This window comes from Rhea americana, unplaced genomic scaffold (assembly GCF_003343005.1).
Source record: "Rhea americana isolate MKP2758 unplaced genomic scaffold, rheAme1 scaffold_77, whole genome shotgun sequence".
In the NCBI taxonomy this organism is placed as follows: Eukaryota; Metazoa; Chordata; class Aves; order Rheiformes; family Rheidae; genus Rhea; species Rhea americana.
In genome coordinates, this window is record NW_028186945.1 from 2,126,139 (window position 1) to 2,144,601 (window position 18,463).

The window sequence follows — 18,463 nt, forward strand, 5'->3', positions numbered from 1 at the left end:
AATTTTAAGCCTGAAGGAGTAATATTTTTAAAAGTGTTAACAAATTACTGAACCAATGTCGACAAAAATCTCAATCTGATCTCACAAAAACCTATATGGATCTCAGAGCTTCAAAGCAGGCAGATTTCAGTGACTGAACGTCATCAGGTTTCTTATCAAGAAAGGACTGTATTGTGTATCACAGAGGATGAGAAACACAGCCAGAAGGGTGATAGTTGAGAGTCAACCACTGCTCCAACAGGCAGCTCCTCACATGAATGCAAGTAAAAAAAATAGTTTTGAAAATGTTAAGAATTATGAAAGCAATGAACAATCTTTGCGAACACATGTGTAAAGGAAGGAACTAACAAAAATCATTTGCCCACATTTTGTTAAGAGAAAAGGCAAAAAAAAAAGGAATCTTCTGAAACTATATATATGTACATGCTTTTATATGAATAAAGCACTCACAGAACCTTTATCACTGTATTGAAAAAGTGAGGAAACACTTACTGTGTTAGATGTATTACCAGATTAAGCTTCACATTTTATATATATTTTAATCAGACAACGAGTTACTTTAAGTTATTATGTGTCCTGCAATTATATAAGCACTTTTTTTAATACAAGTACTTTGGTTGGAAAAATATGTATATTTTTGTAAGAGCCAGAGTGACTGGTGTTAGAAAGTAAGATTCTGATGATTGTGTTCTTTCTACCACCCTTTTGTTTCCAGAATTCATTAGCTAATGTTCTTTTCTGCTGATCTCAATGTTTCCATTAGCAGATGCCTTTTGAATTAAGGAGTCATATATGGCTTTGAAAGYCTTTGATGAGAAATATGCCTAGTAGGAGTGTGTGTGCTGCTTCCAAAGAATGAAAATGGTCATAAGAAAGGGCAACATAACTAACTCATCTCTGAAAGAAAAATGAAGTCAAAATGAAGGAGTTTTTTGTTTATGAATAGTATGGGCTTTAGGGAGGCTACTTTTAAAATTACAGATGGGCAATGAATGTTGACATTGGAAAAAAAACCCTCAACAGAAAAGATGTACAAACATATTTTTCACAAAAACTATGACAGATCTGCATGATCTTAACACTTACATTAATCAAACATATCATTCCATTAAAAATGTCAAGCAATAAGGACCATCATAAATTTTGAAATAAAATCTACTAGTCTCAGCAGTTCTTATTTACTTAAAACCCTAAAATAGTATAGAAGAAACAGACTACAATCATTATAACCGTTAAGATAGTAAATTTAAACTTCTGTCAGTCACACTATGTTTATGCACTGAAAAAACATACCCAAAAGGTACACTCAAAAAAATTGTTCACAGTAAAATCATAACAATGGCATCTCCAAACTGTCTGGCCTCAGTCAGCCTATTTGTTTTGAAATGAAATGCAAGTTTCCCTTCCAATTTCTTATTTAAAATATTGATTGAAATCTGAGTATAAGTAGGAAGCAAGTGCTTTGGAATACCAGACTGTAATTTTAAGTTTCTGAGACACTGGAGGAGTGCTTTGAAATAAACCAATGGATGCAGTTCAGTAAAGACAAATTACTACACTTACATAGGAGCAATCAGCTATACAAGATGAGGAATGATTTCCTAACAGCAGTTTTTAGTAAAGGATTCAGACGACACAATTTTAAGAAAAACAAACACAATACTGTAACGTACAAACAGAATCTCTTCACTAAGACGACATGATCCTCCCTTGCTACTTTTAGTTCTAAGAGCTCAAGTATTGTGTCTAGATTTGGGTACCACACTTCAAAAAGATGTGCATTAATGGGATCCCAAAGGGGATKAAAGAGAGAGTGCAGTAAATACAGCTGTTAGTCCAGTGGAAAGACGACTGCCAAGAGTCATGACAGTTGTCTACAAACGTGTAAAAGGTTGCCACAGATGGGATATGGTCAGCTCACTTCTATATCCCAACGGGGATAGAATAAGCAAGGGTCTTAAATGAAGGGAAAAATTAAGTTATATTTTAGGAAAACTGTCTAACAGTAAGTATAGTTAAGGATTTGAATAGTTCACCTAACAGAGTGAATATTGGACTAGACAGACTTTTGGTCTGGTGTGGCATGGGAAGTCATATAATCTTTGCTCACCTTAAACATGAATGCTGATGTTGAACTCATTCTAAGCCTTAATGTGAAGTCTGCAATTGGGCACAACTTTGAGACAGGGACCCCAACATGCAGCAGACATGTAGGGGGCCTGCAATATAGAGGTATCCAACAGGACCATTTGCTAATAAAATGCAAAATTCACATTTTTCATAAATTCTTTTCCAAACTGGAACTGGAACTAAATAAAGAACTGGAAATAAATGCATCTATTCATGCCAAAAAGAAAAACAAGTAAGTTGATTATACTCTTATAGAGAAAATAATTTACTTACATCAGTATTACAGGAGCGATATCGTTTCCTTTCTCCAAGACAGTATTTTCCTCCTCCTGAAGGCCTGCAGAAACATGCATTTTATGTGTTCTGTTAGTAAATACACAACTTCATGAGATGTTTATATACTATTAGTATAAATACAAGTTCATGAGATATATTTACATATTATATAACACATAAATAAAAATAAATGTGCATAAACGTAAAACAAATGTGTAAAATTCCTCATTAAGTTTCAAGGTAAGATTTTCAATCATTTTATTAAATGAGTATTTTAGCATTGACTTGAACTGGAACAGATGCAGGACAGAACTGAATGTCTTAACATCTTCACTCACATAATATTTATCTAGTTTGAATAAATTCCAAACTATACAATCAAATTACTTTTCAGATGCACCAAAAATGTATTGTTTTTAATTACTTCCTTGCTTTATTAAATTACAATGAAATGTGTGTAAACTTTTTTTTTAAATCTTCTCGTATTACACTTGAAAATATAACAAAATGCAGAAACACTGCCTGCTAAACTCCTAGAGTCAGTAGTAAAGATTGCATTTTCTAGTTCAAGAATCTGATTCTGATTTAAACTATGCATTAGTAAATCTGAAGCAACTCCAGAGTAAGCAGGTTCCTGTTAGCGTGATTAAGCCAAAATTTGCTCTTAAAGTTCCCAGATTCTTCAAAAAGCTTAGCTATCTTCCACAGAGGTCAAATAATAAAATATCATTGACTTAAATGGAAGATTAACCATACACCAGGTCTTTCATCATAGCTGGAAAGCAGGAAGGAAAAATACTTGTTTTGTTTTATAATATAAGATTAAAAGAACTTACAGCTAACTAAAATGAAAATTTAAACTATTTTGCATGTCACAGACATTTAGCCAGACATTACCCTAAAATACTCATATTAATTAATAAATTGAGGGGGATTTTTTCCTAATGCAGACATATAAAAGAAAAATCGCACTTGCTTGCTGCACTGTTAAGCATCTAAGATCCAATTATCTTTCAACATAACTATTGACATACAGGGAGAAAGGAATAGTTTAAAAACCCTAAAAAATTACTGATGCTTCAAACAGACTTTAAATATTATCTGTACTCATTCTATTCCTGTGAAAAAAATAATGTATTTAGTTTACTATTCTCTCACAGTAACACAGACTGCCATGTTATCTATGCACATGGATAATTTTGCTTTTGAATGAATTCAGTAGTTAGTGGTATCTGCCAGATTTGATTCGCAATTATTGCTAATGCTAGGATGTGAACAGACCACTTCAAACAGCAGTAATGTCTTTCTAGCAGAGCAAAGTACCAGCCTGTCCTGGAAAACATGGCTACAAGCAACAAAGATCTTTAGTTAGCTAGTGTACAGAGATAAGGTAAAAAAGCAGTGACAGAAGTTGCAGAATGATTTTCATGAAAGAAACAGAAAAGTCTAATGTTTTCAAGGGAAGTATCTTTGAAATTAATAATGGGCATGAAAACAGGTAGTATGAGATAAGACTAGAACAAAGAGTGGACTACTAAAAAATATCCTTCCGCAAAGACCTATAGGTGTGATGAGGTAACGAGTATAGGGCAAGCAGCAACAGAAAAAAGCAGTGATTCATTCAGCAAAGAACAGCAATGGAAATAAATAACATGAATTCCTGATCTGAGAAGTGCTAATGACACAGAGGTGAGCACTTACCTGACAGACCTTCTCTGCAACACTGTTCAGGACTTTGGAAAGCAGACAGAGATAACAGGACCAGTACGGATACACAAAACAGACCAAGTTGTAGTGGAGAAGCTGGCCCCACTTGACAGTAGATGGACCAAGAGGTAGTAGTGGCAGGGAGAGAAGTAGCTGAATTGTTTTAAGAGTCAGTGGGAAGCCACAACTAAGTGCTGGATGAGATAGGGTATAAATGTACTGTATGCACAGTAATATTATTAATTGCATTTAGTATGTAAAAAGCTGTATGCAAAATCTTTGAAATATTCTGTGTAGCTTTTTCAATATGTAACAGGCAATAGTTAATTTATATCTTAAACAAGCATGAGAGATGATATATATTTTAAGTAGTAAGAAATCTAAGGCATAATTTAAGTGTATTCGGCATGAATGGTAAGTTTCAGAAAGAAAACTTTTCTGGTTACTACCAAATACAAACCTGGCTATCTTTAGTGTGCATGCATAATATATACAGTTAAAAAATTCTGAAAGTGTATCTAGTRAGCTTCTCTTGTGTAGCTGTTTGTCTGCTATTTTGAAGACAAATGTTGGCATGGTAAAACAATTTTACAGATAAATGTGAAACCACAGTTTTGAATAATTTCCAAGTGCGTCTTTTTGTTGGCTCTGGCTTACTTTAGCTACTTACGCTGGACTGTCACAATGTCTTATAGACGAGGAGACTCCTCCTCCGCAGGTCCTGCTGCACTCTCCCCACATTGACCACGGTCCCCAACCTCCATCTATACTCTGAGGCCAAGTGCCAAAAGTTACGCATTCTCCCTGATAACACCACTGAAAGATTTCACAAGAAAAAACACACAATTAGTTTCCAGGCTGGTAAGAGTTATCAGGACACAAAACTATAAGGGTCAAGCAATGACCAATTATAGGCATTAGCAGTCTCTGTATAGATAGCAAGAGTAGTATTTTGCTTTTTCTAGCCATGTTTAGACATTGGGGAAGGTGTGTGTGATTTGTTAATTATCTTCACTAAATCCTGCATTATAAATCCCTAATACACACCAGAAGCAAGCTTAAAATAAAGATTTTCTTTCTTCTTCACGCATCCTTCCTAATGTTTTACATTAAGGGAGCTGCACGTTACATTCCTTTAGACATTAAGATCCTTTTTCAAAGTTAGTTTGAAAACTAGTGCCCAGACAATTCGTGTGTCCAAAATGACAAAACACACCGAGACAGGCACAGAAGACATAGACAAGTAGACATGTCCTTGTCCAACCCATGAACTCAGTGTTGGGTTTATACTAGTTGGTACAGTAAAGTCAAGTTTTTTCTTTCCTGAGTCCTAAGGCTCACCTAAAGCCTCAGTCCCAGCAGTGTGTGTGAGATGAGTTCTGTCTGGTCTAAAGAGCTAAAGATAGGTAAATGCAGTCACTGAGAATGACCTGAATTACTCAGATTTTTACAAGAGAGACTGAAAACAAAATTTAACTTTCAGTCATTATTCAGAAAAAAAAGAAATTAACAGCAGTTTGACATAAACAATGATTGCACAGTGCTAGTCAAAGAAAATGAATGAAAATCCCTAATTTTTCATTAGAAATTTCGTTTTAATATAAAGTCAGTTCTAGATCATCAAGCATGTCAAACAGAAAAGTCTAGGTGCACAACTCTAAAGAATGAATATTAAAACACTGTATTAATAATAAATTTATGTAGCTTATTCTCAATAAATATACTTAGATACAAAGTAGTTATGCATATAAATACATATTAGCATTTAACATTAAGATAACTGAAACCTCTAATATTACTTTTCTAGTAAGATTCATTATGGTTTCTTCTCTCAAAACATTTTTTTCTCTATGACTTCTTGTTTGTCTGTATAGGCTATACCTGAAACTGTTTTAAAGGACAGCTGTTACAATCCAGCCCATTTCTGTTTATAAGATCTCATYCTCTAACAGTTAGAGCAATAAAAAGCAGCATCCATGTGTGCTACAGGAAGCATATGAAGCAGAATATTTTAATTTCAAGTTCAAAATGCAACACCTTTCTTTAAAAAAAAAAAAAAAGCAAAATAAATCAATAAATCCAACAGGGGAACAATGTTTTATGGAGTTCCACTTAGGAAAGGATGGTTTATCCTTCTTGCTGATTTCTAAATTTCCCACTCTGACTTCTGGGCCAATAAACAGGTATCTGTTAGAGGAAAGTAGGTCTCATATGGAGCGTCTATCTAGACTACTACTGAATGTCTGTATAGCACATAATGCAGTCCATAAAGTAAATCCTTGTATTTTGAGCTATTACACACACATTCATATGTGTATATACACCCATATATGGCACTGTGTTTTGCAATGCCTCTAATGGTACAATTACAACAGGGGAAGCTACTTACGTAAATTATTTATGAGACATTAAATTTTTCTGGTTTTCTCTTCATTATAGTGACATTAAATAATTATTAAGTGGTAATGATTACATTAACTGAAGACAATAATCCCCTTACAGCACTCTGTTAAAGAGGCCACAAGATTACAGTTATCTAGTGCTAGAGATAAAAGCCAAAAATTAAAAATGCTGCTAAGAGTAAAAATATAAGCTGATAATTTAGATTTAGACAGAAATATTATCAACACTTCAAAACTCAAGTTTATAAACCAAAATAAAAGGAAACTCAGAGTTAAAATTAAACCCCCAAAATACCACATACACACAAACAGAACACGCAAACGATCCTAACTCTATCCCATTGTGAATGTGTACAATACTCAGGTGTACTTTATCTGTTTTATTTTCCAAAGCAGAATAGAATCTCTGCAATTTCCTTTACCATCCAAACATTTATTTCTTATGTTTCCCATATTACCCCTCCTTCAATGGTGTTTTTTCTCCTCCACTGAAATTAACTCTGAGGACTTACTGCTCACTTCGGCTGCTATATTTTAACTGAAAATTAATCTGTCAGCAGAGGCTAGTGATGCATAAAATCTCTTCCAGAGCAATTCAAAATGTCCAAAACCTTCATTATTTACAATGAAATACTTATAAATACCTATACATATATCTATATATATATAAAAAATACTTATAATAATAAAAGTAGTATGTTTCCTCCATGAATTACAGCAACCTCACTTGCTGTCAGGAATGAGGTAGGGACTACTGGGTAACCATTAAATGAAGAAAAGAGAAGGTGTCATGTATTTTGAAAAGAACAAATCTTCATTAAAGTTTTAGAACTGAAATGTTATTCTTCTCTCTTACTAAGAGGTAACTCTCAATTAACTGCATTAAAAAGACAGTGGTAATGCATTTAAACACTCGCATGTAAAATGTTCACAAACATTTAACTCTGTGAATAATGTGACCCATCCTTACCAAATTAAGAGATTTATAATGATATGCTTTTAGAAAATTCTCCAGAGAGCAAGAACTGTAATAGTGAGAAAAATCAGAGTGAATTAAATTTAAGTTTATCATCTCAATTCTAATAATGGATTTTCAATCAGTGCTTCTACAATTATTTTGCTAGGAAACTTAATGTCCAAAAATAACTTGAATTTTAACCACCAGATAATCCAGCTTTATAAATTCTTCTTTCAACATGCTATGTTTTCACTTTCTACACATTTGCCACTTGTTTATAACCTTGGCACATGTCTATACTGATGATGCTATAAAAAGTTAATTTTTATTACTGTACGTTTAAAGATGAAAATACACATTCCTATTAGTATCATCTTTTTGTTTCATCTCCTGAGCAGCGTCTTTTTAAATCCACCAGTTAGTTCACCTTCACAGAGTCACCTCTGAGCATATATGACTAGAGAAGACTCACCTATTCTTGAACTGATTATTACAGGAATAAGAAAAAAGGGGAGCCTTTCTGACCTCAGCAACACGTAAGCCCTTTCATCACAGTGTGAAAGCATTAAAGCTTCAAAACACAACAGATGTACAGCTTCTGTCAGTGCCAGAACAACACGCTATTCTCCTTCCTTGTATGCAGAAAGAGCTGAATAGCTTTTATGGAAAACATTCTGAAAGCCTGCAGGCACAGTCAGATATCTACTATGGAAAATTTCAACTCAAAGAGTTAAAGTTTGCCAGGTTTATGTAAGCAACTGAACAGAAGGTCTTATAACAAAGTGTTAGGTTTAATTACAGAAATCCCTCCTGACTCTGCCCGTAAGATATTAATGCATCAAATTTTGTTCAAAATTTGAGTTAACAGTTACATAGAATTTACATCAGTCTAATTAAAAGCAGAAACTGACCCTCCAAATATGATAAAGTACTCTAGGATCTTGTTAGGCCTTTGGATCAGGGAATGCTCTATTTATTATATATTTGGACAAAACCCAGCAAAATAGGGTCTAATTTGRTTGTGGCTTAGAGGCGTGACTGCAATATAAATGTTGTTATTATTGTAATAATAAAGTGTTATAGAATTGTAAGCTATTATTTTCTCCTTAGCATGTGGTGAAGAGAACTACATATTTGGAAAGGACTTATGTTTTATGTTTTTTTTGCTATCAGGAACTATTAATTTACAAGAACTTTTGAAGTCACAAGTTATAGACACAATTCTCTGCTGTTTAAATCCATGGACAGTTTACCTTTGTAAAATAATAACATTTCTCTCACTTCTCTCTAATATCTAATGACAGAATAAGACACTGATGACTGGAGGAGATGTTTTGTATAGAGCAAAGTGATTAAAGCCTCTGGCAACTGGACACAGCAACACTGTCTTACAGCATCTTGACTTGTTCATTGCAGTCTCAGGGCTTAAAAAATATAAATTGAGGTAAATTGCTCCTTGTCATTGACAAGGAGTGGTGGTTCCAAAATAAACTCAGACTGTTGATTTAAGAATAAGGCTTCTAGCATTTTCTATTACTCTAATAAAAGGTAACAGTTTTGGTAAAATGTGAAGGTCTCTCTATTTTTATTGGCTAACTATAAGCACTACATTTTTTTAAATGACCCCTTCAATGTATTTATTTAACATGGTTTACCAATATTTCCAAACTCAGCATGGAAAAGCCATCAGAATGGCACTAGGTCATGCGCCCTGAATGAAGCCGTCAGCAAGGATTAATAAACTGTGACAGCTGCCCAAAAGCTTTCATTCTCTTTATTTAAACATCAGATTGCAAGTCAAAATGCAGTGTAACCTTTGTTGAAACTAGCCCAGCCAGCATGGCAAGAGTCAGAACAGAGAACAGATGACAGTAGTCATTGTTAGGAGAGGAAAAAAAAAAAAAAAAAAAAAGCCACAGTCTGGAGTAGTAAATCTTAAGGACAGATGTAGCAACTCTCAAGAGAGTTATGGGAAATTGTTTTATATAGTAAGTTCTTGTCATTGTGTCACTGAACAAATCTGCACAAAAGGCACTGTATTATCTAAAAAATGGACATATGGAATTTACATTTTTTCAGGTACATAGCCTGTAAATCCATTATTAGAATATTTTAGTTCCCTCTTTCCTGTTTAAGATCGGTATATATTCTGCCTTCTAATTATGGAACACCTTTTTACTGGTTTTCTTAATGTGAAAATCATTTTCAGATCTCCTTCCTAAACTACTGAGATACAGTCTATCGTTTAAATCAAAGTTATCACGTCCAGACAGATAGATATATAACTTTCATTAAAAAAAAAAAAAAAAAAAAAAAAAAAAAAAAGAACAAAACCCAGTAAATTTATCCACTCCAATACTGACTTTCTATTTTCTATACATACGCCTTAGGTATGTAGGTTTATCAGACTGCATTTCAAATTCCTTTAAACCTAAGCAGTTATGCAAATACAATTGAATATTAAAGCAATAAAAGTCAAACAAAACGGTCACTGAGAAAGATGGAGTTTTGAGAAAGAAAGATTCTTTTATCTTCTAAGAAAATAACAGTTCCCAATCTCTAGATATATGTCAGACCTTTTTCAGAGGTCAATTACAGATCCAGAGTTACAACACCCCAAGATGAAATTAATTGGCTTTTTTACAGAAATTACTCAGAAAACAAAGTACTTCAGGTTTTTTTCAAGGCAGGCTTAGAATTTTATAGCCAGGACAAGTTGTTTATTAGATTAGATTTATAAAGTGATCATTAAATAAATTCCGTAGGACTCTCTCATTAGGATGTGAATGTATTCTGTCTGTAGTCTTCAAACAATAAATTATTTGTACTTACCCCCTTTTCTATGCTCCCTGTTTGGCAAAGAGTACCTTCAGCTGCTGGAATGCTGTTGGTAACACAGCGGTTACTTTTGCTGAGGCACCAGAGCTCTCTACACACTTCCTAGGAAAGAAGGCAGAAGCAAGTTGTTCAGAGTAACAGCCTAAAATTGTTTCCAGTCCTCACACACACACGTGTATATACAAATCTGTTTTAAACAGAGACAATAAGAAATGGAGCTAGAGAAATAGATACGTAGAGGGTTGCAAAACACTTCGGAGCAATTTCAAAGCCACCATATTTTACCTAAGAATATTCTGCCACAAACAATCTGGAAGTATCAAATTGTAGACTATAAAAATGTGTTTTTCACAGCTTCCATAGAAGTGATRTTTTGTCACAGGTTGTGTTTTGGGGTTTTTTTTTTGTTTTTTGGTTTTGGGTTTTTTTTGGAGCAGTGCTAATAAYGTGCTTGGTATATTTTGGTGTTGTATTAAAAGCAGGCTTCAGATGTGCTGTAGTATCTCCATTTCCATACTTATCTGCCTCAAAATTCCATGGTAAAGGTATACTAACAATTCTGAAATATGAAACAACAACATTTAATTTTGTTTGCACTAGTTAAACCAAGAAGTTTCTGATCTCAGACTACCTGCACTCCTCTTTCGTAACACATGCTAAAATAGAGCACGTGTATTTAGTACTAATTGAGCTACATACTAAAATATTTCCTTTTGGCTTTTTAGTTTTGTAGGTGATTTTTCATAAATAATTCAACCATCCTAATTCATTATACTGTCAGTATTAAATAAACACAGTTCTTCMAACAATCTTTTTCCTACAATATTTTCTCACGTATTTTTGCACAGTTAACTCATCTAAATTAAGCTACTTTTATTGACAAAAGTGGTTCATTATTAAAACTATCTAGGATTGAAATTCATAATGTGGGACATGATCCAAAGTTGGCTGAACACTTTGGAAATCTTCCTAGGCACTTCAGTTGCCCTTGGATTGGGCTATGTTTGCAGAATGGAATCACAGATTACTTGTTTTTATAACAACTTTCTTGCAAAATAATCTTTGAAACGTTATTCTGAGAGCTGTATAAAAAGTTGACAGTGATATTTTCCATTTTTAAAATATTTTTGGAAATTTGAAACATAAATACTCACAGAGCTTTTTGAAACAATACTATGATAGTCACTACTATTACATTTTATTTAATGTCTGCTTGAAATCATATCCTACAAGTGATTCTCATACAGATTCTGTGGCTGAACCTTTGCAGAAACAGCAAGAAGGAAAAGACATTGTGAGTAAAATAAAGTTATTAGGTCCCCCCAGTAATATTCACTATTTCTCTGAGAAAATGAATGAGTATTTGGCACCTAGGCTGTCTTCTACACATCTCAACAGTAGTAACTTTAAATTTTAGTCCAAGATTCACATTTCTTGCATTGTATTGCATTTATATATATTCACTAGTAGCTGCAGTAACAATTCAAGAGTACAAGCTTTTCTTCAATAATGATGATTTAGAGGTGGACTTGCACGCAAAATTCTGCTCTAAGTTTTGCATGCAAGTCCACCTCTTGCATGCAAAATTCTGCTAAGTTTAAAATCAACAGGAGCCTTGTGTCAGCATCAACACTGCAACAGTGCATTTAGTTGCACTACTGATAAAAGTAAGATTTCTTTAAAAAAAATCCATTAGAAGACATACCGTATTAGAATTGTCTGAAATGAAGAAGAATGAGTACTGAGGCTTTCTGGAGTTTCCATCCCATTTTTGACAATTTGGTCTAAGTTATTTTGTTATATTAAATCATGCACTAACTCCTATTTGGCAGATGACTCTACAAAAATTTAAGAGAATCATGTATTGAATTAACTGACATTCTTGAGCCTCTTTTTCAGAGAAATATTGCCATGCCTAAAAGCATACCTACAGCCAAAGTAGAACTCATTTTACTTTTCAAATTACAATTTATTTTTCATTGAAGTACTAAAACAGTGTAAGTATTTATTATTTAAATCTCTGTGTAAAATGCTTTTGCTACTCAAATGACAGCATTTTCAGAGACATTCACAAATAAATATATGATTTAGAAAAATTACATAGACTAGGCAAAGCACAGAAGATGTCACAAATACTAGCAAAAACTCTCTAATTAAATTTATGAATTTTACAATTGCTTCAAAATTCAGCTCTAAATTAAAACCAGATTTAAATCAACCAAGAACCCAAACTTCAATCCAGCACTGATTTCAAAGTGAAAATCTAAAACTGCTTTCTTTCAAACACTATATGAGGTGCTCCTATCATAGTCCTGTCTTACTTGCTTTTTAATCTAATTTTCCTGCTCATTTACTTCATATGTGGCTTATATTGTCAAACTGTAATTGAAAGTGTCAGACTGTGATAAAATTCTACTTGTGACCTCACTGTTTATTTTGCTAATCAAGTTCAAATGTTTAAATTAATAACTGTGCTTTCATTGTAAAATTTGGATCAATGCTCTGAAAAGCTCAAAATTCAAGTGCATTGAGTAACAAAGATTTCAATCACTTCAATACAAAGACACAAGCAAAGCGTCAGATCTAGATCACAGTCTGGAACTTGAAAACATTTCTATTTCATGGTGATTTGAATTCAGAATTCTGGTTCATGTTCCAGGGATTACCTACAGAATTTCACTTTTGATTGTCTACAGAAGCACGTCATTTATACATTAACATAAGAGGGGAAGTAATAACTCATGCATGTATTTCATTGCCAGCAAAAATAGAGTATTTAACAAGTTCTTGTCAACAGGAAACATTCTGTATACTCAAGCTGCTTTGCAGCACTATGTTACTCCAAATTCATTTAAGTAATGTCTCCTACACTTTGTAATTCTAAACTAGTAATCAAACAAACTGTGTAAATTAGTGGATACAGCATTCAAACTTTTATTTATCCATCTGCTTGCAGGATGATTTTAGGCAAGTCAGCTCACCTCCCTACTCCACAAAATGAGAAAAATATTTTTCTTCTTTCTGAACTGCTTGGGGAAACAGGATTGAAAGCAGTACATAAAAACTAGGTATTATTATTAACAAGTCCTGGCAGTCCTTATTCTGCCGTTGATTTCAGAAAGAGTTTACCTCTGTAAATCCCTAAAGACAAAAGGAAAGTAATATAAACATACTACAGGCTGTATCATACTACTAATGTTTAAGTAAAAACCTCTGCTTCAATCAGAAAGGAATCCTGTATGAGAATTATGACAGACAATAACTCAAAATCAACAAAAAAAWTCTTTATGTAAGACTATGGGCAACACCGAAGATTTATTAACAAAATAACACAATGTATCATTTTGTAGAAATAATTTATATTAAAAAATTTTAAATGTATTTTTATGATTTCATTTAAATATAATCACATTTATTAAAAAATTTACTTTCCCCAGTCTATTGTATTTAAAAGAAAGAGTAGAATTTGAAGCATGTTCTCCATCATCCTGTACGTGAAATGAAAAATAACATTAATATTTATTTGAAAACAAGGTGAGTATTTAAAAAAAAAGTGGAAAATTGTTGTTATTCTGCTAAATGAAAATGGAAATATACCAGGTATTAATATAGCTGTATGCCTTCCTTATTTTCATCTCACTTCGGAAAGTTGGAGAAATTCTTATTAAGGTACACAAAGATTTCTCTTCTCCAGATCAACCCTACACCTCGTACTACCTTTGGTTCATGGTTATTGATTTAAGTTTTTTTCTTATTACCACTATCCTAGTGCCTTGGGAAGCTCATGCCCAGAACCATTTCACACATTCACATGCACACACACGCACCCCAACAAAAGGTGACTCTTTAGATTAGCCTTTCCTTCTCTGGGGACACAGGATGAGGTTATCACATCCTTTTCCAACATCAAATTTGTGTGAGCAATTTACTGGAACTAGAAAAATGAAGAGTAATCTGAAAATTAAYCAATGACCTCAAAGTCAGTCTCTGAGTGTGTGGATTTAATAACTATTAATTTTTAAAGGAAATAAGGCAAAGTGTTTTAAAAATCCAGGAAACATAAACTGAAGCTGAGGCCTCACAAGATCAAGACAAGATAGATGACAACCTGTAACGGTGTATCTTAGGGCTCCATGACTTCAGTTTGGAATTCGGATGCTTGTATTTGCAGTAAATTAAACAAAGCTGAACCCATCTAGAGAAAAAAAACAGCAAATCAAATTATCTTTTTTTTGCCTATGTGTTACCAATGATGGAGCCTCTTTCTGTCATGTCATGCAGAGTTACATATAGGCATTTCAAATTATGTAACATCTAAGCATCCTATACCATCATCATCACAAAATAGTAACAATACAGCACAATGAAAACTCAGAATATGGGCAAAGCTCCACTTGTGCTGTTCTTAATGTTTCAAACACTAACAAAAGCCTCAAGTAAAAGTCAGCAGTTTGGCCTATAATATTAAAAAATAAGATGGGAAATATATTCACAACATGTATTAAACTATGATAATTTGGGCAGGGAGAGTCATGTTTTTAAATAAAATTTTAAAATCTGAATTAGAATTTACATTCCTTCAGCATCTATTAGCTATAATATGCTGCACCTCTTGATGAGCATTTGCCGGAATAGAGTATTAAAATATTTAATTTGAACTGTGACTTAAAATTCAGATCTGAAAAGCATCTTCCTATAATATTTTCACCATCACTGCTGAAATACTAGTGGCAACATGTTTAAAATCAGAAGGGTGATTCTAATAATGGGTGAACTTCAGAAAGTTCAAAGACAAGTTTAGTTCAGATAAGCACCCAAAGTTACCATTCTAGTGCTGCAATAAAAATGCTCATTAAGTGGTGCAGCATGTTATGAACCGTAACCTGCTGAAGGAACGTGAAAGGTAATTTGTAAGGTTAAGTCATACAATCATATTACGTTACCATCACACTTTCCTAAATATTGGGTGCTTATGTGAACCTTATGAAAACTACAGAAGTCCCACAAGGTCACTCACCTACAAGTACCATCTTCTCTTTCAAACCCATGCAAAGTACCCTGCGTTTATCCAAACCCCGTAACAGCACCTAGAATGTCACTATTGTTCCTACTATACTTACTGCACTTCTCTTGCTTTGAGAAGTGGGAGAAGTGATCTTCAATCATTGTCTCCCCCTCCTACTTTTTAAACAGGTTTATCAGATTCAAGTACTTTTGTGTTATGCTTGCATTTAACATCTGCATGTTCTGCTGTGCATTTTAAAAATGTCAAGAGAGGGAGAGAGAAAGAGAGGAAGAAAGAGCACAAGGAAGAGAGGGAGAGAAAAAAGGAAAGAAAGAGAAAGAGGGAAAGAAGAAAAGAAGAGAGAGCAGAAGAGAGGTAGGCAAAAACAGAGACAAATAAGATAATGTTAGGAGAGAAGAAGAGAGGGTGGTATCAGATTGGTACACAGTGTTGGCCCTGTGAGAATTTACTTAACCAAGATACAAAAAAGATGTAAAACCACTTTAGGATTCAGATAGAGGAAAAAACCTGGAATTTCCCTTGGCTATAGTAAATCTAACCTTAAAAAAAAAAGTAAAATAAAAGAGAGAGAAAAAAAACTAAAATCCACTATTAGAAGACAGCTGAAAGTGTTTCAAACAGCTTTAGAACATGATCATGTAAGTCTGTATACAAAAAAAATTCAAGAGAATTTAATCATTCTCGATGTAAAAGGCCTGCATAATAGTTATGGGAGGTTTTGCACTTGATAGGCAAGACCTTACAAAGCATAAGAATGCCGGAGAGGCTTATAAAGATGATGGAGTGCAATGGCAGGATCTTCAGTTTCCATCTTTGCCTACACATAATTTTTAACAGCGGTTTGTGAGCAACATAATATAAATCAATCTCTCACTGAATTGCTTATGCTCTTCTAAAAAACTCTGAGTATAAAAAGATTTGGCTGTAAGAAGMAGCCGAGGAGCGAGTCACTTTTCAGTGAGTTAGGAAGTACTACGTACAAATTCAACTGAATGTGTACTATGATCCATAGTATCAAAAGATGAGCAAACAGAACGGAACTGGTAGTTTCTGGGTAAAGATACACCAGTGATTTCTCTTTCTTTCCTTTTTGGAAATCAGCCAGAACCTGCTTTCATCTTCCTAAAAGCCCTAAGTTAGGGGAAGCCGTAAATGCCTCCCTTTCTTTAACTGAAGTAAATCACATAAATGTACCAGCAAAATAGTGGCAGCTCAGGCTATCGCAACAGTAATCATTTCTGTTTATAAAAAATACATACTATATTAAAATGCATTATTCCCTAACATTAAAATTTGCATCACCTAATTACAAGGGTCAATTGTAATTTCAAGCTATTTTGCTCTAGAAGAAATATTAGATAACTGTGTATGGAAATCTGTTTATTCTCCTGGATTTGAGCTCATTACTTAGACTATTCTGAGTTGGCATGTGGGAAAGTAAACAGCAGTGAAGGTACGAAGCAATGAAGGTATATTTATGTAGTCAGCTCTTTCCCAATAACTTTCCATTAATAGCAATTAGCCTTGTAGGGGGCATTCCCCGTAACTCATAAAAAGCTTCCCAGAGACAACAAAAGCAAGGGACCTGTTGAGGGCAGCAGGAGGACATTGTGTCCTCACACCGTGAGGGCGTATCCTCATTCTGACTGTTCATAAGCAGTAAGTTCACAGCTTGAACTTCATCTGTTCTCCAAACTTCACTAACAAAATGTGAGTATAAACTCATGTTTGAATTTATGCTATTTTAGTTGGCAAACTAACTGTAGAACTTAATTGCAAACATAAGACCATGACACAGAAGACAGCTACCTGTCATCAGCTAAAATACATTACCTGATGTGTTAAATGCTAGTGTGAAATATGAATAGATTGCTCCTGCTGATTTGAGTGAAGGTAGTCATATATGCAAAGGAAAGAATTTGTCTGCTTATTCATCTATTCAAAGTATCTACTGATGCCACTGATGGTCGAAAAGCAAAGAATGCAACAAGATATACCATAAGAATTGTTAGGCACTATCTCTGAAATCCATGAGTTGCAGCCAACAGCTTCGAAGATCATAAAAAGCACCACAGCAATATCAACCATATGCATAAAGTATTAACTGCTATTAAAATGTCTGAGGTTTTAGCCTCCGTCTTAGAAATGTGGGGACCAGCTCTAAAGCAAAGCATTATTTTGAACCACAAAATCTCTGAGTTAGTCAGGCATATTCCAGATACTATTTAAACTCATAAAACAGAGAAATTCAAAGTCAGACTGGAATTTTTTCCCCAAGTTAACCCAGACAGAGCCAACAGTCCTATTATTAAGCAGATGCTCAAGAGGTTAAGGAGGGAAGGAGTCCATGAAAAATGTTCTCCTTACACTCACCTGAATAAAAAGATTGAAAAAGTTTCTGTAACTGGCACACAAATTGAGTGGAGAAGAACTGAGCCATGCTTGACAACCAGCAGGGGAGAATTCATACTCCATCATCCTAGCAAAGATGCAGCATATATGGTAGCTACACGAATGAAACTGGCACTGTTCGTACAATTTCTAATAACCTCAGATTCTCCTCCTGCACTGAATCCAGCCAGATACTTCACTTTAGGAAGAATCTGTGTATATGTATCATATAGTGAAATTCCCACAATTACAATTTGGCTTATTCGGAGTTTTAAGTTTAACATTCYCCTGAATTTGAAAGTGTACCCTAAAAATGCAATGTTTTAAGTATTGATGTATTGGGTATTTGAGACAAGTTTTTCTCTTAATTTTTTATTCAAAGTATTTATTTCTTAATTTAAATTCCTTAAAATTGTCAGTGTATCAGGGACTGGTGGAAAGTATAAAGATCACCACAAACATGACATTAGAAGGATCACTGCTTACAAACACATGGTTTTACCGATAACTTAGCTAACCTGGGCATTTTCAATTCTTGCTTGATTTCATGTGCTGAACAACACAGAAAAATCTGATTGATAGCAGCAATATTTCTGCTGGAGCAATTTTGTCTGTAAGTGAATAAACAGACAGATCTATTTTGCCTTTGCCCATTTAGGTCTTGTTCTAAGAGTAATTCTCATACAACTACCAAAATGTTCCTTTCAGGGTCAAAGCTCCTTTTCACTATGCACA

At 34.0% G+C, this 18,463-nt stretch overlaps 1 protein-coding gene across 3 annotated transcripts in view; it reads right to left on the minus strand.

The window, feature by feature from the left end:
* ADAMTS6 (ADAM metallopeptidase with thrombospondin type 1 motif 6) overlaps positions 1-18,463 on the minus strand; it is a 155,909-nt gene that overhangs the window by 48,601 nt on the left and 88,845 nt on the right. For all 3 annotated transcript variants that reach the window (XM_085322418.1, XM_085322417.1, XM_085322419.1), the window contains exons 12-14: positions 10,306-10,413; positions 4,784-4,929; positions 2,404-2,467 (exon numbers count right to left, since the gene is read on the minus strand). In XM_085322418.1, the coding sequence (XP_085178544.1) occupies positions 2,404-2,467; positions 4,784-4,929; positions 10,306-10,413 (318 nt within the window). The remainder of the gene's footprint in view (positions 1-2,403; positions 2,468-4,783; positions 4,930-10,305; positions 10,414-18,463) is intronic.